Below are 23,973 nucleotides of genomic sequence, written 5' to 3'. Positions count from 1 at the left end.
TCACTTTAGTTCTTATTAATCGTTTATAATGATTATATAAATGATAAAAAGAAAAAAAATGAGTATAGTTTTCTTTATAAATCAATATCATCGTAACTTTTGGATTCGACAATAATACATTTACAGATTAGATGATAGAATGAGATACAATCCTAATCCTGATCTATCGTTATTTGATTTCAATTTTTGACATTAAATTTTTTATATAATAAAAATATAATTATATTTTTTATACTTACATCTAGTAAGCTTAATCTCAACTTTTAAATTAATGATTATAGTTAGGTAAATGTACTATTACCAACTTAAAACATTTTGAAACAATCTTAATCAAGTTATAAGGATTCTATTTGAAAATGTTAGTCTTTGCATGTAAGTTTCCTTCTAGCCTAAAATCCGCATGCTGAAATGTGTTTTCTTGGGTTTATGTTTGATATAAATTTAACTTTCAAGACAAATTCTCCAGGTAAGAAAGCTCCTGTGACCATTAAGAAAGTGCACAGAAGTCAGGAGGAACTCCATGCAGACACAACCCACATGAATCAAAAACAATTATACCAACCATTCAAATAAAATAAAGTGGTAGCACATTAACCTAAAAGAAGGATATGATAACCTCATCTAAAGTATTTAATAAATCTCACTGTCTCCTTGCATTGCACAAGAGACAGAGAGAGACAAGGACAAGAGTCTATGAAGAAATACATAAAGAAAGCATGCACCCCCCAAAAGAAATAAAAAAGGAACCAAACCCCCCTTTGCAGCCACTAAGCAGCAATAACTAGTGGGGGGAGTGTCTCTAGGTAAATGCACATGGACTACCACTTTCTCAAAAGATCTGATCCCTGACAGCTTAGATATGTGGACTCACATACTCACCAGAATCAAGGAGGACAGCAGGAGAGCTGAGAGGAAAGAGGACAGTTCTGCCCTCATAAGCATCCCTCCATGGCTCCCATCCAAGGTGCTGGTTGTTCCTGATGGGCCCAGTCCTCCCAGCACACCTCCAGTGCTCCCTGTTGTGCCTGTGTTTGGGGTGAAGGTTGTAGGAGTTGTGGTGCTTGTGCTTGTTGGAGTGCTGCTTGTACTTGTTGGGGTGCTCGAAGTTCCTGCAGCACTGGTGCAGGACAAAAGAGTGGAAGAGAAACAATGTCTTGATCACAACAACTTAAACAAGAAGGAAAAAACAATCTTTGTTGTATTGAGATGGCACTTCTTCTGTTCACTTGTCCCCCATATAACTCATGGATGATCAGGCATTAAAAGATGCAGGACCAGGAAGGTGAGCTACCTTCAAGGAGAAGAAGGTTGGCAAATCAAACGAAAGAAGAGTGCGATGAATTAGATTCTTTGTATGGGGGAGAGGATTCAGGAAGCTGAAAAGGACAAAGATCACACTATTCCCTTGGGATGGATGAAAGAAAAGCTGAGAATGGCAGGAAAGCAAAACCTTTTTGACTCCTCCAAAGGTTCATTCCATATCTTCATTCAAAGCAGGACTTAAAGATCCTTAAGAAAATAACAGCAATGTTTTGTACAAGCTCAAGGGGAAGTACCTGGGAGTTGCAGGATATGTGCAGCCATTCCCCCCTACAACATGGAAGAGAATGTGAGTTGCTCCTCTTAAATGGCCTCTTCGAGTGGCAAAAGTAATGTAAACAGTGTGTGTAATAGAGGAGGCTTCGATCACCTGGATCTGTGGAGGTAAGTGTTGCAGCGGCAGCGAAGTCACAGGATCCTTGGGCCTGACCCTTCCTCTGGTAATAGCTATTCACAGCATAAGAGCAATGAGCAAGCACCGTGTTGGGGTTGTAGCATGCCCCATTTTGTAGGACAGGAGAGCAGTCAGCCCCAGCTCCACAAGCATAGTCCAGTGACTTTTGCAGAGCAGATGTGCTCACATCAGACCGGCAAACACACCAAGCAGCATCTTCCACAAGAAATTAAAAAGAAGGAAACAAGATTTCAGTTCATGTACAAGGTAGCAGATGATTAAAGGGGCAAATTGTTCTCCAGTACGCGCAACAAAGGAGAAAAGAAGAGTAACAAGTCGAAATGTTCTCCAGTATTGGAGTCCTTAGTGTCTGTAAAAGCACCAAATTGTTGTTCTATGTACTAGTCTTATCATGTAATGAGAGAAGAAAGGAGTTCTTGAAGAAGTGACTTATCCCTTGAGGAAATTTGTCATAAATGTGTTCTTGAAGGAAGCATCAGAAGAAAATGGACATTTAATGGACATCATACTGTCATACATGTGAGATCATAAGCTTAGAAAACTGACAAAAAGAAAAAGAAAGAAGAAAATAATGAGGTAGAAGACCCTGACAAAACCATTTTTCTGTCATTCATTTGTGATTTTAAACATGGAAAACTAATCAAAAGAAAAAAAAAACATCTGCAAGTAATGGGTAGACAACCTTAACCATTTAGTTGATGTAATGAAAAAAAAGGGAAGAAAACCATCATTCTCTCATTCATGTGAGATCATAAACTTGGGAAACTAACGAAAAAAGAAAGAAAGAAAGAAGAGAATAGTGAAGGAAAAACCCCATGCCAAAGCCATTTTTCTGCCGTTCATATGTGATCCTAAACTTGGAAAACCAACCAAAACAAGGAGGAAAAAGAAAACAATGAGGCAGTATCCTACAGCTTACCTGAACCACCAAACAATGCGAGAGCGAGTGTGAGGAGCAGGAAAGCAGCAGCCATGACTGTAGAGGTAGAAAGCAAAGGAACTGCATAAAAGCAATGAGTTTAAGAGCTCCTCAGAGTCCAGTGAGAACAAGTGTCAGACAGAAACACTTGTGATGGTGGCAAGGAAATATTTATCTCTTCCTTGTCAGCTGAGGTTTCATTTTATTATTATTATTATTACTATTTAGATATTGGTTGTGGTATGGGCTCTTGAACACTCGTAAACCCATGGTGGTGGGGTTTGGGTGGGGCTCTTCCTTTGGTGTCTTTACTTTCTAGATTCTTCTTTTATTGATGTATAATAAAAAATTCTAAAAATAAAATAAAATTGATTGAATTTTTAAAAATAAAAAATATTTCAGTAAATGATTTTTTTTAAAATAAGAGACTTATCATTTTATATAATAATACACTACTCATATCTTAGTATTAGGTTGACATTAAATTAAATTATCATATTAATTCATATTAAGATTCAATCACATTTAAAATAATATAAAAATGAATTATTAATTTATGTTCTGTGGTAATAATGACAGTTAACATTTGATAGGGGCGTAAAGGTAATTACATATGTATGAGAGGGTAAATTATGCAAAAATGCCCCAAATAAAATCTTTTGATCGGATGATGGAAGGCCTAGGAATCGGACGGTTGTGATTGGTCAGACGACCCTTCCCTAGCCCTATCTTTGTGATTTCCGAGCCCACCCATTGTCGACCTGAATTCCTACTAGCGTGCTCATTGGATATCCACAGAAGTCTCATGTGGGACCCATGACTACAGTATGGTTAGTAAATACGTGGGTAGTAAAGTGGGATAACGATTTAATTCGGCAGGCTCCTCGCCAACGGCAGTGTCGCCTCCCCATTCCACGGTGTTCACCACGCTTCCCCGTTGCGACTGCGATCGCCGATTCCAGGTCCAATTGCCCGATCGCCGATTCCAGGTTCAATCGCCCTACGGAGGACGCGGATTATTCTCTTCGCTACCGATCGGTCGATGGACATCACGAGTTCCTGGGTACTCCCCTTTGGTCCATTCTTTTGTTCGAATTTGCGACATTTTTAGGGGTGATCTCCTTGCCGTTTTGGGAAATTGGGTTAGGTTAGTTCTCGAGTCGATTTCGATTTATTTCTCGAGTCTCTTTTGTTTGCGAGATTGCTAGGAGATTGTTCGTAGTTCTTTTAGGGGTGCTTATGTTGCGAAATTTCCTATCCATGGAAATCTTTGGATCGTTGTGGGTTTCTATTATTATTAAGCAAAGAAAGTCTTTTCCACCCTAATTATTTGCTTTAAGTCCTCATTTTATTTCTTATGACGTGCTGTTTAGTTCTTCTCGATCTCTGTTGCCTTTTGGTTGTTATTTCTATGCCCTAAAAATTGGAATTTGGCAATGCACAAGACTGTGGAAGTACATGCGATCAAGGTCGGGTGCTGATTTCATTTTGCATGAGGCTATTCCAATTTTATTTCTGGACTTGTGGCTTGGAGTCTGTTATTAGATTCTACAAATTGATCTTGATTCCTAAGTCACAAAAATAGAGTAAGGGTGATTTTTGGAGCCTAACTATCATGTGATCTGGAGACCAGATTTTTTAACTGTCTCTAGTCCAAAGGTGTGTTCTCCATGTTTCCTGTCTGATATTTGCTTTGCAGGATTGGTGCGCTAGAGTTGTTACCCTCATGCATGATCGTAAGATCATAAAATTAACCATGGGGACTTGCATATTAATCTTTTGGCTATACTGGTTATGCTTCTTGTCTGTTATAATTATAAATGATCATAAGTTCATAACATTAACCATGAGGATTTGAACTTTAATCTTTTGGCAGTACTGTGTATTCTGCATATCCACACTATTTATACTCTTGTGTTGTTCAAAAATTCATCTTCATTTGAACTTGTGAACTACTGTCACTTGGGACTTTTTGACTATACGCCTGAAATGTAGACAGCATTCAACAATCTTTATTCCAGAGCAGTTGGTCACTGTGCCAAGTGACGAGTCTTATTGTCATTTCGCTGGTTTATTCTCATTCATTGATGCTGATAGATCACATGCAAATTCTCAAAAACCATTTTTATTTTTTCCTGCAGCCTTATTGATTACCTTCTGGGGCCCTTTTGTGGATAAATATTATCTCAACAAAGATAAAATTGTTCGGTAGGTTGTGGTGTTGTGCCACTAATGTTGGTAAGTCGCCTCCTTGCTGATATTAGAATACTAAGCTTTTGTCATCGATAGATATGAATAAATTGAAAAGTTTTTATATACAATTAGGTCAATGAAAGAAGTTTAATAAGGACAAATGATTCTGTGCATTACATCCCCCTTCTTCGATTTTGCTAATTACCCTAACCAAGTTTCACTGGTGTTTCGTCATATGAAAATTGGTATCAATACTGTTGTTTATTTTTCAGGTAGCCTAGATGAATGGTTTTACCCATGTACTATATGAATTTTGAAGTATCTCATGTGATACCCATCATGATGTACCAATACATTCACACAGTAGTTTGCTTCTAGAACGTAGCCACACATAGATACACCCTTTTTATTAATTCTTTTTTTGCTATTAATGTTATCTTTTATTGGTTTTAGGTAGTCTAAATTGGTTATAAAAGGGTACTTATTTATCCAATTTAGTTTGTCTTATTGCTGTAAAGTAAATCATAGTAAACCATGCCTTTATTCTATCTCCCTTTGTGGGCATAAATTTGTTGGAATATGCATCATTTATGAATAAATTAAATTTTTGAATGAAGCATAACCAAAGATTTCAAGCAGCAACCTATTGTTTAAACATGACAAAAGACACTATTACTCAAGCATGTGTCATGAATATCATATTTTGATAGCTAAGAAGAATGATTGTGAGGTAGAAATGTTTTGTGATATCTAATATTAAGTTGATGTTACATGCATCAGAAGATACTAAATAGTGATAGCAGTTATATCGATTGGTCGGCTACTACTTGATGTTTTCGACATAGTTTATGGAATAGTGGCCTTTTTCGGAACTAGATTGGACTGGATGATCCAATTGGAAAATTTCAAAATCAGATCCTTGGCAATTCAATCTAGCTATTGTATTGGACATGTCAATTGTCAGGACGTAGACTTATAGGATAATTGGCCTATGCACTTTATTAAGCTTAAATCATTAGCCTAGGATATTTAAGCCCAAGTTAATAGTAGCACACTCATCAAACTCTTGTAAGTCAATCTTAGTCTTTGTTTACTTTCATTTCTACTGTGGGAATAAATTGAGGTGTTATAATCTCTCCCATTTAAGGAATTGACGTATTCGTCAATGACCAATAGAGTCTCGGTATCAAACCTTAGCATGGTGAGGCATAGCTAAGTGGTAGCTCCAGGCTGTAACATGCCCTTTGGCTCCAACAATGAGTAGTTTTTTCTACTTGAGCCTTACCATGCCCCAATAATTGGTTGACTCTGATACCATTTGTCACGATTCAGCCAGATAGGACAATGATTAAGTTCAAATTAATAATAGTATACTCGTTAGACCCTTATAAGTTAATCTTAATCTTTGTCTACTTTCAATATGGACTAAATTAAAGTGTTACAATCCCTCCTACTTAAAAGCTTGATGTTTTTGTCAAGTCTCAACATTGCTTAGAATCAAACTATTCAAACCCCAACATGTTGCTGGTGAGTTATAGCCCGGTAGCGACTCCACGTTGTGATATGTCCTCTAGCCCCATATTCGCAGATAGTCTTTCTTACTCAAGCCTCTCATGATGCTCCAATACTAGGTCACTTTTGATAACGACCCAATTTGATGGGATAACTAGCCTATTAACTTCATTGGGCCTAAACCACTAGCCCAAAATGCTTAAGCCCGCCCATTAGACCATTATAAGTCAACTTAGTTTTTGTCCACTTCCGGGTGTCGCATCAATAACAACAACAAAGTCATAAAGTGGCAAGTATTTGGGAAATGAGGGTGTTACATCAATGATCTGAATTCAATTGAATCCAACTAGTCAATTTCTGTGAACTGGATGAACATACAACAGTAAGCTAGATCCCAACTATTTGGGTCAGATAGATGAATCTTTTCCTACCATTGAGTTACTGAGTTTAACTTGGAAAAGCATATCATTCCAATTATTTTGGTTCAGTTTTCAAATGCTTTGGAAACGACTAAGCTTGCTCTTCATCTTATTTCTAATTGTCATTGTTGGGTTTATTTGTAGACTTTTAGACAGTCAAAAAATGATAAAAGGAAAAAAAAAGAAATCTTAAAGGGTCTCGAGAATCAGAGTAAAGTTCAAAGTTGCTAGCTTGCATCTTGTTAATGTTAAATATTTCTTTCTATTAGTTTCTGTTATTTTTATCATTTCTGTAGTATATATTTACTAAATTTAGAATATGTGGTCTAATTGATTGACCTATGGGCTGAGCAATGGCACACTGACCCAACACTCGGTTCATTTGGTATCCATTCTGGTTCTGATAAATATCGTTCATGACATCATGGTGTTGGGAAAACAGTGAATGAATGCATGAGAGGTGTTATCTTTAAAAGGAATGAAATGAAATACAATACAACTCAGAATTTTTTTCTTAACTTTCAGTCCTTCCCTCCTACACTTTTGTTATTACAATTATACTAAGACTGACAGTCATGAGCCCCTTAACTCACTCAAGAACCATATGATTCTGGAACTTAATTAAAAAACTAGTGCCAACACTGTCTGGATACCTTGCACATTATAACTCCTATCTTTAATTAACCTTGTTGTCAAGGTTAGCAAACTTTTGCACAAGATTGTAACAGTTATCCCAGGTAGTTCTGAATTTCTATAATCTATACCTGGCCATTTTACCAGCTTCATTAACCTTCAAAGTGTTGTTGATCTAGGGAGCTCACTTGTGGCAGGCTTTTTGGTAACATGATCTGTTTTTTCTTCTACTATGCAGGTAAACATCTGGTATTGATACACCATATTCATGCTCAGCATCATAAAAGTAACAAACCTTGGATTTTGATTTGGACCTTCCAGTTTCTTTACTATTTTTTGCTGTTGAGCACCATCTACAATGACCAAAGATCTGATATCTGGTGAGGTTTTGAAGGCTGTCTTCCCTTTACTTGATGGTGAAGATCTAGTTTCCTGCATGCTGGTATGCCATCAATGGAGAGATATTGCCAGGGATGATTACTTTTGGAAGTGCGTCTGCTCCAAGAGATGGCCTTCCATTTGCAAAAGACCTCCTCCATCCTTGAGCTACCACAACCTCTTTGTGACCTTCTCCAGATCCCAGCCACCTCAGCCGCTTCCCCCGTCAAGGCTTTCCTTTGATGATTTGGAATTCTACATCGACCTTTGGTCAGAACAGAGACTGGTATTTTCTGAAGCTGTCTCTGGCACTGCACTCCTGAGAGGGATAAAGAACCCACCTCCAGGAATACCTGATGCGCTCAAGGTTCATCTGGACAGTGATGATTACAAGATGACAATGCAAGTCGAGCCAAGATTCTCCCTTTCGTTGGGACGGATGATCACCGTGTCCATCCTCGTGAGTCGCAAGGATACACATCAAATAGCACGAATCGTGAACCAGTCCCATTTTGGGTACGTAGATGGCAACGCATTCCGCGCACTGGCTTATGACTACCTAAACTTTGCACCAGGACATCCGTTTGTATCTGGAATCAGGGCTTGGGTCTCCCTGTTGTTTATGGCGAACAATGCCCTCAGAATCACTGATGTCTTTGGCATTGAGATCGACTTCTGCGATGCTGCAAGCTCTGAGAATGAAGTCTTGTGGCTCTTGGACATGCTTGACTGGAAATAAATCTGAGCTACACACATTGTTGCATGTAAATGAGTACAAGCATCGAGGTGAGTTGTGGAAATGTCAGTGGGCGACAATACTCAATATTTGTGATTGTAGAAGACTGTAATTAAAGCCTAGTTGTTGTCTTATCATTGATAGTGTTCTATCATCTTCATGAAGTGGTGATGCATAACAAAATTGCAGCATTGCTGATGGAGTCATAATCTTCTAAGATGTAATAATTAAGTCCTAAACATGTACTTGTCATTCTATGTTATCGATCATAGCATCGTATGGTCTGCACACAAGAAAATTTCTGTGACCAAAGTGTTTTGACGATCCCAGGAGTCAACCTTCATTAATGTTGCAGACCAAGTGCAGCATTATGGTCGTAGGAGCTACTCATCTTTTAGTTCTTGTGACATTTGAATGGCAACACTTAATCATTTCACAGGCTGTTCTTGGAGGGTTTGGATTGCTGTGATACAGTTTTGTGACATCTCTTTTTGTTGGAGTAGATATGATATGATATGTGATTAATGAGTTTTTTATATTTTTAAATAAAAAGTAGATTAATGGAAACACAAGTTACTTCAGAGAAAAATTCAACTATAAATAGATTTTAATTCAAAAAAAAACATATATGAGTGCGAGAGCGATTAGTGAGAATAGTGAGAATAGTTTGTAACTTTGACCATGCTTCTTATAATACTCCATAAAGAGATTAGTGGTACTATAAAGCTAATGATTGAGGCTTAAATTACTTATGTAATAAAATGGTCTTGTCATAACCATAACTTGTGATCATGATTTGTTAGTAGGATAGGTTCTCCTAGTATTTGGATCTTTTCTGATGAACAACTAAGAAAGTCATTGATGCAACAAAATAGATCATATTCAAAGAGGAGTTTGATAAATTGTGCTCGCTAAAATACATAGTTACCATCTTTGAATAGTTTGAAAGGGATTAGAGTTACTGCATTGATGGATATAACTCTTATAGGTTGAGATGAACTATTATTTCCTTACAAAACAATAAATGTAGATGAAGAAGATATGCTGAAAAGATATTGTGATCCACCGAGAAAAATCCAGAACCAATTAATGATCTAATGGATGGTAGAAGATAGAGATCTAATATCTAATTAAGTCAACAACGAATTTTATGGTTGATGGGAAGGTCAACAACCGATTATGGCATTGATTGTGATAAGTCGTGAACACTGGTAGGTCACGGGGATCAACGATCAAGGACACCGGTAAGTCACAGGTAAGGCTTTGACTTTGGGAGATCTCAGATCTGTAGATCTGGATTCTGCATCGAAGTGTTGAATCTCGGATTTTGATGATATAATCAATTGGTGGGTTAATTGATCTAATCTATATTATTGAGTTAAGTGTGCAGGATTAACTATGATAACCAGAAAACATAAAGCAAGGATACCGGAGTCGAGCTCGATGGACGTTTAAGAGACCGAAGAATCATCGGAGATGCTGCCGGAACCATCCGAGAAGAAATCGGGAACGTGTCGGAAGTTCGCCGAAGAAATCGTCGGAGGCTCGCGGAGATCACCAAGAAGGCTCGGCTACTCGTTAAAGTCATCACAAAGATTGGGAGCTTGCAGGGAGTCCGTCGGAAGAAGTTCGTCGGAAAGCTCGCCGGAACAAGACTCGACGTTCGCGGTTAAAAAACTTGCTTAGGATGTTTTTTTGTGTTATGTAGTTCACCTGTAATTAGGATTAGGATTAAGAGATAATCCTATATCCTGGTTAGGGGCCAACTGGGCCCAAAGTCAGATTTGGTTTGGGCGAAAATTAAGCCAAACCAATGAATCGGAAAGCCAGGCGGTGGAACCGCCTGGCTGGGCGGTGACACCTCCTTGGCTGGGCGGTTGCACCGTCCAGCACCCGAGCGCTGGGCGGTGGCACCGCCTGGCTGGGCGGTGGAACCTCCAGCACCGGGAACCCTAAGAGAATTCAAATTTTGGAGCCCAAAATTTGAATCCTCTTGAGGCCTATAAATACCCCTCAAATCTCAGCTGAGGTTACAACTTTTGAGAAGCATTTTGATTAAGAGAAAAGTCTTAGAAAGTCTTAGCAAGTCTTGTTTTCAATTTGCTAGAGAGTTCTCCTCCTTCTTTCTTATTGAAAATTTGTAAGAGGTTGAGCTGCTTGTAAAAGGTTGTAAGAGGGGTGTTTACCCTTCCATTTCAAGAGACTTGCTAGTGGAAGGTGGGAGCCTCATCGAAGAGGGGCCTCGCAAGTGGAGTAGGTCATTTGACCGAACCACTCTAAAAATCGGCGTAATCTCTGGTTTGCTTTTTATTATTGTCATTTACATTACTGCAAATCTTCTTACTGCTTTAGTTCCTTATTACTCTTGCTGCGCAACTTTAAGAATACGCCTTCAAGTTAAATTTCTCAAGTTTCGTTCTTAACGTACGAAAGATTTTGTTAAAATCGAAGTTTTAATCCGCTACACTAATTCACCCCCCCCCCCCCCTTAGTGCCGCTCCGATCCTAACAAGTGGTATCAGAGCAAGGTTATCTCTCATATTTGGTTTAATACCCAAGAGAGATGGCTTACTCCGAGATGCAAGAGGGTCATTCTATTGCACGACCACCTTTGTTTAATGGGTCGGATTACACATATTGGAAGACTCGCATGAGAATCTTCCTCATTTCTATGGACTTTGAGCTTTGGTCTATTGTCGAGAATGGATTTCAAAAATCTTCTCTTCCGATGAGCGAATGGGATGAATCGGAGAAGAAGGTTTTTGCTTTAAATGCAAAGGCTATGAATGTCTTGTTTTGTGCACTAGACAAAAACGAATTTAATCGTGTTTCAGTGTGTGATTCGGCTTTTGATATTTGGAGAACTCTTGAGGTCACTCATGAAGGCACTAGCCGAGTGAAAGAGTCCAAAATCAACATCCTTGTGCACTCTTATGAACTTTTCCGAATGAAACCAAGTGAGTCCATCGGAGACATGTACACCCGGTTTACGGATGTCATCAATGGACTCAAAGCTCTTGGTAAAGATTTTACTAACTTTGAACTAGTAACTAAAATCTTAAGATCCCTCCCTAAAAGTTGGGATCCAAAAGTTACGGCCATTCAAGAGGCCAAAGACCTTAAAGCATTCCCTCTTGAAGAACTCATTGGGTCTCTAATGACCTACGAAATGACATGTCAAGCTCATGACGAGCTCGAGAACCCCCTTCCAAAGAACAGGAAGGATATGGCACTCAAATCACAAGAAGACCACTTGAAAGGAACATCAAGTGATGAGGATAGTGACAATGACATTGCACTTTTGACTCAAAAATTTAAAAAATATTTAAGAAAGAACAGATTTAAAAATAATACAAAAAATAAATTTGAACAAAAGAAGGACCAAGTGATTTGCTATGAATGCAAAAAACCGGGACACTATAAGAACGATTGTCCTCAAGCCAAAAAGAGAACATCAAAGAAGAAGGCATTCAAGGCAACGTGGGATGATTCAAGCGCATCCGAAGAAGAGGAGTCCAACACCGAGCAAGTTGCTCATTACGCGCTAATGGCGTTAGGAGAAGAGGTATGTGATTTATTTAATGAAGACTTATCTTTTGAAGAACTATCTATCGCTTTTCATGAATTATTTGATGAATGTAGAACTGTTAGCAAGAAGTTAAGTATCTTAAAGAAAGAGCATGCTTTGCTACAAGATAAGTTTGATAGTCTTCAAACTCCTCCATGCTCTAAGTGTGAGCACTTAGAAGCAATAAAAAATGAAAATTTGCTTCTTAAGGAAAGTTTAAGGTTTGTAGCAAAGGATTAGATATGATCCTTGCACACAAGGGTCACATCGCAAATAGAAATGGAATTGGATTTGTAAAAGGATTACATCAAAATCCTACCACTTTCATAAAAGGACCTACATTACATGTTTCCTCTTATATGAAATGCAACTTTTGTTGCAAATCCGGACATATTGCCTACAAATGCCCATTTAGGAAAATTAGTTCACAAAAATTAATATGGGTTCCTAAAGGAACTATAAAGAATTCAATCATAAATAACAAAGTTAGTGGGTCAATTTTTGAGGCACCCAAAATCAAATGGGTACCTAAAAATCATCCTCTTTTGTAGACAAACCCACAAGCTAGGAGCAAGAGATGGTATCTCGATAGTGGATGCTCAAGACATATGACTGGAGATCCATCTCATTTCTCTATGCTCACTAACAAAGAAGAAGGGTACGTTACCTTCGGAGACAACAACAAGGGCAAAATCATTGGCAAGGGAACTATTGGTAACAAATTTAATTTTTCCATTGATGATGTCTTACTAGTTGATGGATTGAAACATAATCTCTTGAGTATTAGTCAACTATGCGATAAAGGTTACATCGTTAGATTTGAATCAAATATGTGCATTATTGAAAAACCAAATCATAACATGACTATGATTGCTTTAAAACAAAATAATGTCTATACCATCAATCTTGATGAACAAGCTAGGAGCAAGAGATGGTATCTCGATAGTGGATGCTCAAGACATATGACTGGAGATCCATCTCATTTCTCTATGCTCACTAGCAAAGAAGAAGGGTACGTTACCTTCGGAGACAACAACAATGGCAAAATCATTGGCAAGGGAACTATTGGTAACAAATTTAATTTTTCCATTGATGATGTCTTACTAGTTGATGGATTGAAACATAATCTCTTGAGTATTAGTCAACTATGCGATAAAGGTTACATCGTTAGATTTGAATCAAATATGTGCATTATTGAAAAACCAAATCATAACATGACTATGATTGCTTTAAAACAAAATAATGTCTATACCATCAATCTTGATGAACTAAGTAATGAAATGTGCTTCTCCGCCGTAAATGATGATGCTTGGCTTTGGCATAGGAGATTAGGCCATGCAAGCATGAAAACAATATCTAAGATCTCATCTCAAGAATTAGTACGAGGAATTCCAAATATAAAGTTTATTAAGGACAAAGTATGCGATGCATGTCAACTAGGCAAACAAATAAAAACAAGCTTCAAACCAAAAAATCAAATTAGCACTACTAGGCCATTACAATTGATCCATTTGGACTTATTTGGACCAATTGATACAACAAGTCTAGGTGGAAGCAAATATGCTTTTGTGATTGTGGATGACTACTCTAGATACACTTGGACCTATTTCTTAGCTCACAAAAGTGATTACTTCAAGTGTTTCTCTAAATTTTGTAAACTCACTCAAAACGAAAAAGGCTTCATGATTTCATCAATTCGGAGTGATCACGGTGGTGAATTCCAAAACCGTGACTTTCAAAATTTTTACGAAAGTAATGGGTACAATCACAACTTCTCAACTCCAAGAAATCCTCAACAAAATGGAGTAGTTGAAAGGAAAAATAGAAACCTACAAGAAATGGCAAGAACTATGTTGAATGAACATAGTTTACGTAAGTACTTTTGGGCCGAAGCCGTAAATACGGCTTGCTACATCATGAATAGAGTCCTAATAAGACCATCCTTATCCAAAACTCCCTATGAATTATGGAATAACAAAAAACCAAACATCTCCTATTTTAAAGTTTTTGGTTGTAAATGCTTTATTTTAAATGAAAGGGATGCTTTAGGAAAATTTGATGCTAAATCCGATGAAGACATCTTTCTTGGTTACTCTTCCGTTTCTAAAGCTTTTCGGGTTTTTAATAAAAGAACTTTAGTAATTGAAGAGTCTATTCATGTAGTTTTTAATGAAATTTCCGATTTAAAGAAAAATGATTTTGATGATGATCTTGGTTTTGATAATTTGAATTTAAATGAACCCTCTCCTCAAAATAGCCATTTGAATGCATCTTCTTCCGAAATTTCTTTACCAAAAGAATGGAAGTATGTAGATGCTCATCCAAAAGAGCAAATTATAGGAGATACATCGAAAGGGGTTCAAACTCATTCTTCTTTCAAAAATTTCTGTGCTAACGCCGCTTTCCTTTCTCAAATTGAACCTAAATGCATTGACGAAGCCTTAAAAGATGATTTTTGGATCATTGCAATGCAAGAAGAATTGAACCAATTTGAGAGGAATGAGGTATGGAAGCTTGTTCCTAGACCAAGTGACCACTTAGTCATAGGTACTAAGTGGGTCTTTAGAAACAAGCAAGACGAAAATGGTATCGTGGTTAGAAACAAGGCTAGATTAGTGGCCAAAGGTTTCAACCAAGAAGAAGGTATCGATTACGAAGAAACCTTCGCTCCCGTGGCTCGATTAGAAGCCATAAGGATGCTCATTGCCTATGCTAGTAGTAATAATTTTAAACTATTTCAAATGGATGTTAAAAGTGCTTTCTTGAATGGTTTTATTTCCGAAGAAGTATTTGTCGAACAACCTCCCGGATTTGAAAATTCTCTTCTTCCTAATCATGTATTCAAATTGACTAAAGCTCTCTATGGCTTAAAACAAGCTCCTAGAGCTTGGTATGAAAGGCTTAGTTCCTTTCTTATTTTAAATAATTTTACCAAAGGCAAGGTTGATACTACATTGTTTATTAAACATTTTGAAAATAATTTTCTTATTGTGCAAATTTATGTTGACGATATTGTGTTTGGCTCTTCGGATGAATCACTATGTGAATCATTTGTCAAATGTATGAGTCTTGAATTTGAAATGAGTTTAATGGGTGAATTAACTTTCTTTTTGGGATTACAAATCAAACAACTTAGTGATGGTATATTTCTTAACCAATCCAAATATACGTTAGAATTGTTAAAACGATTTAACATGGATAATTCAAAAGCAATAAACACCCCTATGAGTACTGCGACTAAGTTAGATATGGATGAAACTGGTGAAAGTTTCGATCAAAAAACATATAGGGGAATGATAGGTAGTCTACTCTACCTCACTGCGACTAGACCGGATATTATGTTTAGTGTAGGACTTTGCGCTAGGTTTCAATCTAATCCTAAATTATCTCATCTTAAGAGTGTTAAAAGAATATTTAGGTATCTTAAAGGAACTTCAAATTTAGGATTGTGGTATCCAAAATCTGAAAAATTCGATCTAATAGCTTATGCAGATGCCGATTTTGGCGGATGCAGGATAGATAGAAAAAGTACATCCGGAACATGCCAATTTTTAGGACATGCACTTGTTTCTTGGACTTCCAAGAAACAAAATTCAGTTGCACTATCTACGGCGGAAGCCGAATACATTGCTGCAAATGCATGTTGTGCACAAGTAATTTGGATGAAAAATACATTAGAAGACTATGGAATTCACCTTGAAAATATTCCCATAAAATGCGATAATACTAGTGCCATATGTCTTACTAAAAATCCAATTCAGCACTCTAGAACTAAGCACATCGACGTTAGGCATCATTTCATACGCAATCATGTTCTTAACAATGATGTTGTTCTAGAATTCATTGACACAAAGCATCAATTAGCAGATATATTTACAAAAGATTTGAATGAAGACCAATTTGAATTCATCCGAAGGGAATTAGGCATGCTAAATTGTTCCTAAAATGAACTTCACAAAAAGGACTCGTTCTTTTCCCTTCGTTTATGAATTTGAATTCTTCCTTCTTCTTCAATTCAAAATGATCCATTAAAGTATAAATTATGATCTTGAGGGAAGAAGCTAAACAAAAGGAAGGAAGAAAATTTTTTTCTTTCCTCCGCGTGATGCCAGCGGTGGCACCGCCAGATCCGGCGGTGACACCGACCAGTTTGGCGGTGACACCGACCGAGTCACCCTTTTAACCCGAGGGGTTAGGGCCGGCGGTGACACCGCCCCCAACCTGAAGAAAGACCTCTCCAAAACCCTCTCCCATTCCCTCTAACCCTCATTCTAACTCTTAGAAACATTGGAGAAGGATTCTTGGTGGTCCAAGCTTTCCATCTCTCAACATAATCTCCACAAGGTAACACTTGAAATCCCTCCTTTCTTTTCTCTTTCTCTTGCTTATTTTTCACAATTTGATCATCATCTTGTCTAGAAAATGGCTCCAAAGAGATCAAAAGGAATAAGGATTGAAGGAGATTCATATAACCATGACCTTTTTAGATCAAAAGAGGTAGCCCTTAGCTTTCCAAAATTTGAAACACGATGTGTCCATAAGGGAAAATACGTTGATTTGGATGAACTAGAGGACTTAGATCCCATTAAGTGGTTTGCTCAACTAGAAGCTCTACCTCTACTACAAATAGATGAACCAATCTATCAACGGTTAGTGAGATTGTTCTATGCCAACCTATATGAAGACAATGATAGCTTAAGCACTTACATTCTAGGAACACCCATTAGAATTTTTGACAGCACCATTTGTGAGCTAATTGGCATAACTGAAAAAGATAGGGGATGCTATTTTAAAGGTAAATGGGACTTCAAAAAAATAGGAGCAACCTATTCCGAAGCCGTGAAAACAATTTTTGCAAATCCAAACCTTGACTTCCTACCCAAGAGCTGTGAACACTTAATGCCTTTCAACTCTAAAATTCTTCATCACATTATCACAAGCATCATATTCCCCAAACAATTTCATCTTGACGAAGTAAGTCAATTAGAGATAGGAACCATGTATTGGATTATGACCGGTCAGCATAATTGTTTTGGGTACTTGATTCGCCAACACATGTAGGAAATTATGACTAAAGATACTATATTGCCATATGGGAGGTTAATCACTAGAATTCTTCGTGCCTATGACATTTGCATTCCACCCGATGAAGAATCTATTCAAAATGATCGATATAACATAATAAATAAAAACCTGCTAAAAAAACTTAGGTGCACTTTTAGCAATGGCATATGGGTTAGGCAGCCTAGAAGGACGGATCCAATTCCTACACCAATAGAACAACCCGAAACACCAATTCTTATGGGAAGTGAATCTCCTCCTCCTAGTCCCTTTGGAGCAGCACCTTCAGCTCCTGTTTCCTCCTCTGAAGATATCATTATGGCGGAGCTATCTCAGATCAAATCACAGCAAGAACAAATTCAGAATCAACAAGTTGAAATTTTGAAGACACTACGACAGATGAATGAAAAAATAGATATCATGTATCAGCACTGTGGATTACCTCCTAAGGATTAAATTGATGTATCTTTTTATTCTGTCCTGTTTGCTTTTAAAAAAAAAAAAAAGTTCATATTTGTTATCGATTGTACGATAACTGATCTTTCCTTTAGATAACTACTGTCTTAATCTGCATAGATGATGATGTCTTTTGGATAAACTATTTCTGACAAATTTGAATGATGAACTTTGATAAATGCTAAACCTTTTTCTATGATCATCAATTAGCTGGCTTGTCTCTTTTTGTTGATGACAAAGGGGGAAAAGTGATGACTTACACCAGAACGATAGCATGGCTAATATGAATTACAAAAACTTGTGTGATATGAATGTCTTATATGACTTGCAAATCCTTGAAAATATCACAAGATTGATATCATGAAATTTATATTGAAAATGTTTATCTTTTGTGTGATATGAATGTCTTATATGACTTGCAAATCCTTGAAAATATCACAAGATTGATATCATGAAATTTATATTGAAAATCTTTATCTTCTATCGTAGCAAAACTCGTCCCGTATCATTTAACTTATGATTTTCATCGAAGTTTCGTACTTACTATTGTTTAATGAGGATAACGATAAAGTTCCACGATTAGAACTTATCGGGTTATGCTTGAATCCAATGGGATGGAATTCAAGTGTTTTTATCTTCTCATAATATGGCATATAGATAGGGGGAGTTATGTTTAACTCCGTCATCAATTGATTGTCATCATCAAAAAGGGGGAGATTGTTGAATCTCGGATTTTGATGATATAATCAATTGGTGGGTTAATTGATCTAATCCATATTATTGAGTTAAGTGTGCAGGATTAACTACGATAACCAGAAAACATAAAGCAAGGATACCGGAGTCGAGCTCGATGGACGTTTAAGAGACCGAAGAATCATCGGAGATGCTGCCGGAACCATCCGAGAAGAAATCGGGAACGTGTCAGAAGTTCGCCGAAGAAATCGTCGGAGGCTCGCGGAGATCACCAAGAAGGCTCGGCTACTCGTTAAAGTCATCACAAAGATTGGGAGCTTGTAGGGAGTCCGTCGGAAGAAGTTCGTCGGAAAGCTCGCCGGAACAAGACTCGACGTTCGCGGTTAAAACACTTGCTTAGGATGTTTTTTTGTGTTATGTAGTTCACCTGTAATTAGGATTAGGATTAAGAGATAATCCTATATCCTGGTTAGGGGCCAACTGGGCCCAAGGTCAGATTTGGTTTGGGCGAAAATTAAGCCAAACCAATGAATCGGAAAGCCAGGCGGTGGAACCGCCTGGCTGGGCGGTGACACCTCCTTGGCTGGGCGGTTGCACCGTCCAGCACCCGAGCGCTGGGCGGTGGCACCGCCTGGCTGGGCGGTGGAACCTCCAGCACCGGGAACCCTAAGAGAATTCAAATTTTGGAGCCCAAAATTTGAATCCTCTTGAGGCCTATAAATACCCCTCAAATCTCAGCTGAGGTTACAACTTTTGAGAAGCATTTTGATTAAGAGAAAAGTCTTAGAAAGTCTTAGCAAGTCTTGTTTTCAATTTGCTAGAGAGTTCTCCTCCTTCTTTCTTATTGAAAATTTGTAAGAGGTTGAGCTGCTTGTAAAAGGTTGTAAGAGGGGTGTTTACCCTTCCATTTCAAGAGACTTGCTAGTGGAAGGTGGGAGCCTCATCGAAGAGGGGCCTCGCAAGTGGAGTAGGTCATTTGACCGAACCACTCTAAAAATCGGCGTAATCTCTGGTTTGCTTTTTATTATTGTCATTTACATTACTGCAAATCTTCTTACTGCTTTAGTTCCTTATTACTCTTGCTGCGCAACTTTAAGAATACGCCTTCAAGTTAAATTTCTCAAGTTTCGTTCTTAACGTACGAAAGATTTTGTTAAAATCGAAGTTTTAATCCGCTGCACTAAGCGATGTCAATGGCAATATTTATGGCTTATAAAAAGGTTGACAACCAGGTGTGGCATTGAACGATAGTACTAGTGAGGGTGATGACGACGTCTGTGATCGCAAGAGAAGTTGATGGAGTGAAAGAGATGGCTTTTTGTGGCAGCAATAGTAAGCGACAACATCGGGGAGTTGCGATGAACAGAGTCGTGGGAGTCACGATGGATATCTGAAGAAAACCTTAGTGACAAGGATGAAGCCATCGACGACAAAGAGCTTGTCGACGGCAAGAAAGATGAGGGAGTAGGTGCCCTCGAGAAACTCCAATATAGGTACAGATCACCAAGGGTTTATTATTGTAGTGATAGTAGTGGAATAAGTTCTAATGGGAAGGGATAAGGGGACGAAGGAAAAAAGTTTTTTTTTTACGCAAAGAGGACTCTGGTACTATGAAGAATTAAAAAATTTATTGAGAAGATGAGTGATTTTATTCATTAAGGTAAAATATATTTATACAAATTTTGAGGGAGAGATTTTTTTCATTCATGCATTCAAATTACACAATCCTTATACCCTCAAATATGTGATTGATGCTTAAATCATAAATTAATTAAGAATGTAATGAATAAAAAACTATCATTTGGTATCTACCTATATCATGATCTTTTATTATATTTATATATATAATTGATATAGGATATTATGGTACCACCTAATTGGCAATCACTTCAAATCATACGTGATGCCACTCAAGTCAAAGTAGCGCAAATATTTCGAAGCAGTACAAAACAACACAGATCGATTCAGAAATGGCTGCGACACAGCTCGGCTTAGAAGCGATACTACTCGGCTCCGAAGCGGCATACAGCATGTCCACGCCATTTGAACGAAGTGATAATTGTTAGTAAGGATAGAACCCCGCAAGACATGAGCATATATCTTAAAGCAGTATGAAATGACACAAATCGATTCAGGAACGACTATGACACAGCTCGGCTTAGAAGCGATATTGCTCAGCTCCGAAGCGACATACAGCATGTCCACGCCATTCGAACGAAGCGATAATTGTTAGTAAGGATAGAACTCCGCAAGACATAGGGTTAGGAGGATGGCCCCAGAATAGACAAAACTACCTGATGAAAATATCGATAGACACTAGCAAGTACAAGGGCAGCCGACTCCCTACGAAAGATATAAAAACCATCCCTAGGTAGATATTGGGGGATAGAATTGACTATTTACAAAACTGACTTAAACTTCAAAGGGGTCAAGCATGAACTCCCCTCTCCGACGTTGACCTATTATGTAGGGACTCAGGACTTAGAACTCCTCGCGGATCTAACAGAAAGCACCCTAGGAGATACGACTACAATCCTCCATCCCTTTTCTGTAAAATATTTCTTTTGAGTAATCATACAAACTAAGTTGTGTCCCTTGCTGAATCACGACGTAAAGAATCATAACAAAAATGAAAGTGACGGATATATATATATATATATATCGCCAGTTGCCACGGTCTTAGTGCGCTTCATGGAAAGGGACTCATTATTGTCGCAGCAAATTGTTCGGTTCAATTTGGTTTATGTGCAGTAAAATTAGGATATATGCATTATAAAAGAATGAAGAAAAGATTTTAAAAAAAATGTGTCATAGTTCGGTCGCTATCTTTGATTTCTCGAGGAGTAACAGAAAAAGAAAGTCTAATAAATTAATGTCATTAATTTATTGCCACTCACATCGTGTCATAGGGTTTGACTTTGGACAAAGAGCTCATAGCCCAACACCCATTCACGTTGAATGCGAAGGAGAAGAGTCCACTTCAACGATGTGAAGTCAAAAACAACATGAAACGTTGTGCACTTTGGCTTACTGTGCTCGAAAGAAGAAGAAGAAGAACTAATAGTCTATTCGTTGTCTCTGATCAGAAGAAACAAACAAAAATAAGAGATTGGATGTGGAGAACTGTAATTCACACTGTTACCATCCCCTCTCCGACCTGTGGTCCGAGGATGACAAGGTGAGCATCCACTTGCCCAAGATTGGCTTCTTCCTTTGGTGGCTGCCGTCGTCGTGGGCTCGGCCGGAGGCCACGAAGTCCTGCAGCCGCCGCATGGCGACGTCGAGTGTCTCGACCGACATGTTGGCAAAGCAGACGCGGAACCACCCGGGCTCGTCGCAGTGGCAGGAGGAGCCCGGCGAGATGTTGAGCCCCACTTCGTACACTATCTTCCTCCACAGCTCCATCTCCCCCTCCAATGTGTTGGAACGCAGCAAGTGCCTCATGTCCACCCAGCAGAACAGACCCGCATTGCTCTTTAAGCAGCTGATGCCACTCCTCCCAAGGCCTTGGACGAGCCGGTCGTGCCGCTGCTTGATCCTCTTCTGGTTCTCCCCGGTGTAATTGCCTCTGAACTCCTCGTCGGAGAGCAGAGCCGAGAGGAGGTACTGGGTTTGGGAAGAGACGAGGCCGAAGCTCGACATCTTGGTAGCTGCGGCCACCACGGCCTCGTTGTTGGAGTAGATTGCACCCACCCGGAAGCCAGGGAGGCCGAGATCCTTGGAGAGGCTGTATACAACGTGAACGCGATCCGTTACGTGTGCTCTGCCCTCGATAGCCTCCGTGACGCTGACGAACCCGGGCGAGTCGAAGGTCGTTCCGGAGTAGATCTCGTCGCTGATGAGATGGACGTCCTTGGCGACGACGAAGTCGACGAGGGCGTCGAGCTCGTTCCGATTCATCGTCGTGCCCAATGGATTGGAAGGATTGGTGATCAGAACTCCTTTTACTATCAGATTACGCTTTCGCGCTCCTTGATAGGCTTTTTCGAGGGCGGCTCTGGTGATTCGGAAGCCATTGGAGCTGGAACAGTGTACAGGAACGATCTCCGCGCCGGTACGCCATTTCAGATCCCTGTCAAACCTGTGTTTAGCGGATGTTAGTCGCGGAGTTACTGAGGTTTATGAACAGTGGGAGAGATGATGTGTTTACCCTGGATAGTATGGAGTAGGAATAAGAAAGGCCTCGCCGGGTTCGGCGAGACAGAACATGAGAATCTCGTTAGCAGAGGTGGCTCCGGCGGTCAGGACGAGCTTTCGCGGATCGATCTCGATCTTGTTGCCTCTTAAATCGCCCATGAGATCCGCCAGTGCCTGCAGACGTACGTTGTGCAGAACGTGAAGACGGGATCTCAAAGAAGCGCACGCATCGCATTACCATGCGGCAAAAGAGAAGCGCGACATCCCTCTCTATCTGTTCGAACCCAGCACTTACTCTCTTGAACTCAGGTAAGCCATGGTAATCCTGGAAGAGAGCCAGCTCTCGGAACACGACGCGGCCGTCTCTTCTTAGCCCCGCCGCGTCGGGGTGTCGCTGCAGCCACGACTCGATGAGATCGAAAGAGAGCTGCATGATCGACAGGGTAAGAGTAAGCGAGAGAGAGAGAGAGAGAGCCGGCAAAAGATGATGGCGATCCACGGAATGCGAACCTGGTTCTCCGCCAGGCCCATCTGAATGATCCCGGTGGGGTTGGTCTTCGGATCATACGGGTCGTTCTCATACTCCTGCAACCCCAGGAAGTACGAGGAGTCCTGCCCATGAGTGTTGCACGCAGCCTTCATGGAGAGTAGCATCTGGGCCATTGTGGCTCTGCAGGGAACGAGCGTCGGAGAGACAAGACGGGAGTTACGCTTGTAGGGGTTGGACATGTTTCGATTATATAGAGAACGCAAAGTTAAATGCGGCTATTAACCTCCAAACAATATATATATATATATATATATATATATATATATATATTTCACTGTTACAAAAATGCGAAAGACTATTAAATCGATCTTCCATCTGTATCTAAAAATGACCTAATCCTTAAAGAATATTAAGAAATAATCATATGAGCAAACTATAAGTGACTCGAATATTAATAAAAACTTATCACAGGTAAATATTTTATTTAAAACATATGAGTTATTTATATATTCAATATATGCTTTTGAAATGTGCATGGGTATCGAATACTTTATTCATACTTAATCAATTTACACAAAAACTTTATCTTCGCATGTATTTTAAATCATATAAATAATGCTTAGGATACTTTTCCGAAAAACATACATTTAATTATATTTTATTTTTTCATAAATAAACATAAATATAGTGGATTCATAAACATAGGTACATGTCAGAATATAAATCACAGTAGTATTGATAGTTATAATCACAATATATTTCTATGATAAAACTTAAAATCATGTTTTATAAGTATTATATATTCATATGTCAAGGACAAAAAAAATTAATCTCTGAATATATAATCCTCATTGATAGGATTCAGATCACAATTATATTAACCACATACAACTATCATATCATGGAACATAGTATCAATTATTTTCTAGAAAATAGTTTCAAAAAAAATTTTTCATGTTATTTTAATATGATGAAACCGTATATCATTTAAATTAGATACTAATTATATATTTTTTATCTTTTTCAAATACAACAACCATTTT

The 23,973-nt window shown here is 38.6% G+C and overlaps 3 protein-coding genes across 4 annotated transcripts; 1 reads left to right on the top strand and 2 right to left on the bottom strand.

The window, feature by feature from the left end:
- Nucleotides 1-590: 590 nt before the first annotated feature.
- On the bottom strand, nt 591-2,813 carry LOC135634768 (PLASMODESMATA CALLOSE-BINDING PROTEIN 3-like). The gene is made up of 4 exons (XM_065145334.1): nt 2,655-2,813; nt 1,691-1,930; nt 1,557-1,590; nt 591-1,117 (listed from the first exon to the last, which is right to left on the bottom strand). Exons 1-4 carry the CDS (start codon nt 2,707-2,709, stop codon nt 868-870), a joined length of 579 nt encoding a protein of 192 aa, XP_065001406.1. The 5' UTR covers nt 2,710-2,813; the 3' UTR covers nt 591-867.
- Nucleotides 2,814-3,537: 724 nt separating this feature from the next.
- LOC135581826 (F-box protein At5g39250-like) lies at nt 3,538-8,794 on the top strand. Of its 2 annotated transcripts, XM_065150078.1 has the most exons (3): nt 3,538-3,717; nt 4,796-4,892; nt 7,650-8,794. In XM_065150078.1, the coding sequence occupies exon 3, from the start codon at nt 7,770-7,772 to the stop codon at nt 8,526-8,528; it is 759 nt and encodes a 252-aa protein (XP_065006150.1). In that variant the 5' UTR covers nt 3,538-3,717; nt 4,796-4,892; nt 7,650-7,769; the 3' UTR covers nt 8,529-8,794. The 2 variants fall into 2 exon arrangements, with proteins under 2 accessions (XP_065006150.1, XP_065006151.1); XM_065150079.1 differs by lacking the exon at nt 4,796-4,892.
- Nucleotides 8,795-21,441: 12,647 nt separating this feature from the next.
- Nucleotides 21,442-23,124, bottom strand: LOC103977650 (1-aminocyclopropane-1-carboxylate synthase 3). Its single transcript, XM_009393225.3, has 4 exons — nt 22,951-23,124; nt 22,736-22,867; nt 22,454-22,614; nt 21,442-22,384 (listed from the first exon to the last, which is right to left on the bottom strand). Exons 1-4 carry the CDS (start codon nt 23,101-23,103, stop codon nt 21,442-21,444), a joined length of 1,389 nt encoding a protein of 462 aa, XP_009391500.3. The 5' UTR covers nt 23,104-23,124.
- Nucleotides 23,125-23,973: the final 849 nt, after the last annotated feature.

This window comes from Musa acuminata, chromosome BXJ3-4 (assembly GCF_036884655.1).
Source record: "Musa acuminata AAA Group cultivar baxijiao chromosome BXJ3-4, Cavendish_Baxijiao_AAA, whole genome shotgun sequence".
In the NCBI taxonomy this organism is placed as follows: domain Eukaryota; kingdom Viridiplantae; phylum Streptophyta; class Magnoliopsida; order Zingiberales; family Musaceae; genus Musa; species Musa acuminata.
Note: the sequence above shows the minus strand (reverse complement) of the source record. Positions and strands in the feature narration are given on the sequence as shown.

Excerpts from the sequence above, each read along its gene's own strand:
- LOC135634768 (XM_065145334.1), bottom strand. The coding sequence starts at position 2,709 with ATGGCTGCTGCTTTCCTGCTCCTCACACTCGCTCTCGCATTGTTTGGT. Across the intron at positions 1,931-2,654 it reads CGCATTGTTTGGTGGTTCAG|ATGCTGCTTGGTGTGTTTGC; the intron begins GTAAGCTGTAGG and ends TTCTTGTGGAAG. Across the intron at positions 1,118-1,556 it reads ACATATCCTGCAACTCCCAG|TGCTGCAGGAACTTCGAGCA; the intron begins GTACTTCCCCTT and ends GTCCTGCACCAG.
- LOC135581826 (XM_065150079.1), top strand. The coding sequence starts at position 7,770 with ATGACCAAAGATCTGATATCTGGTGAGGTTTTGAAGGCTGTCTTCCCT.
- LOC103977650 (XM_009393225.3), bottom strand. The coding sequence starts at position 23,103 with ATGGCCCAGATGCTACTCTCCATGAAGGCTGCGTGCAACACTCATGGG. Across the intron at positions 22,868-22,950 it reads TGGGCCTGGCGGAGAACCAG|CTCTCTTTCGATCTCATCGA; the intron begins GTTCGCATTCCG and ends TCGATCATGCAG. Across the intron at positions 22,385-22,453 it reads CCTACTCCATACTATCCAGG|GTTTGACAGGGATCTGAAAT; the intron begins GTAAACACATCA and ends CGCTAAACACAG.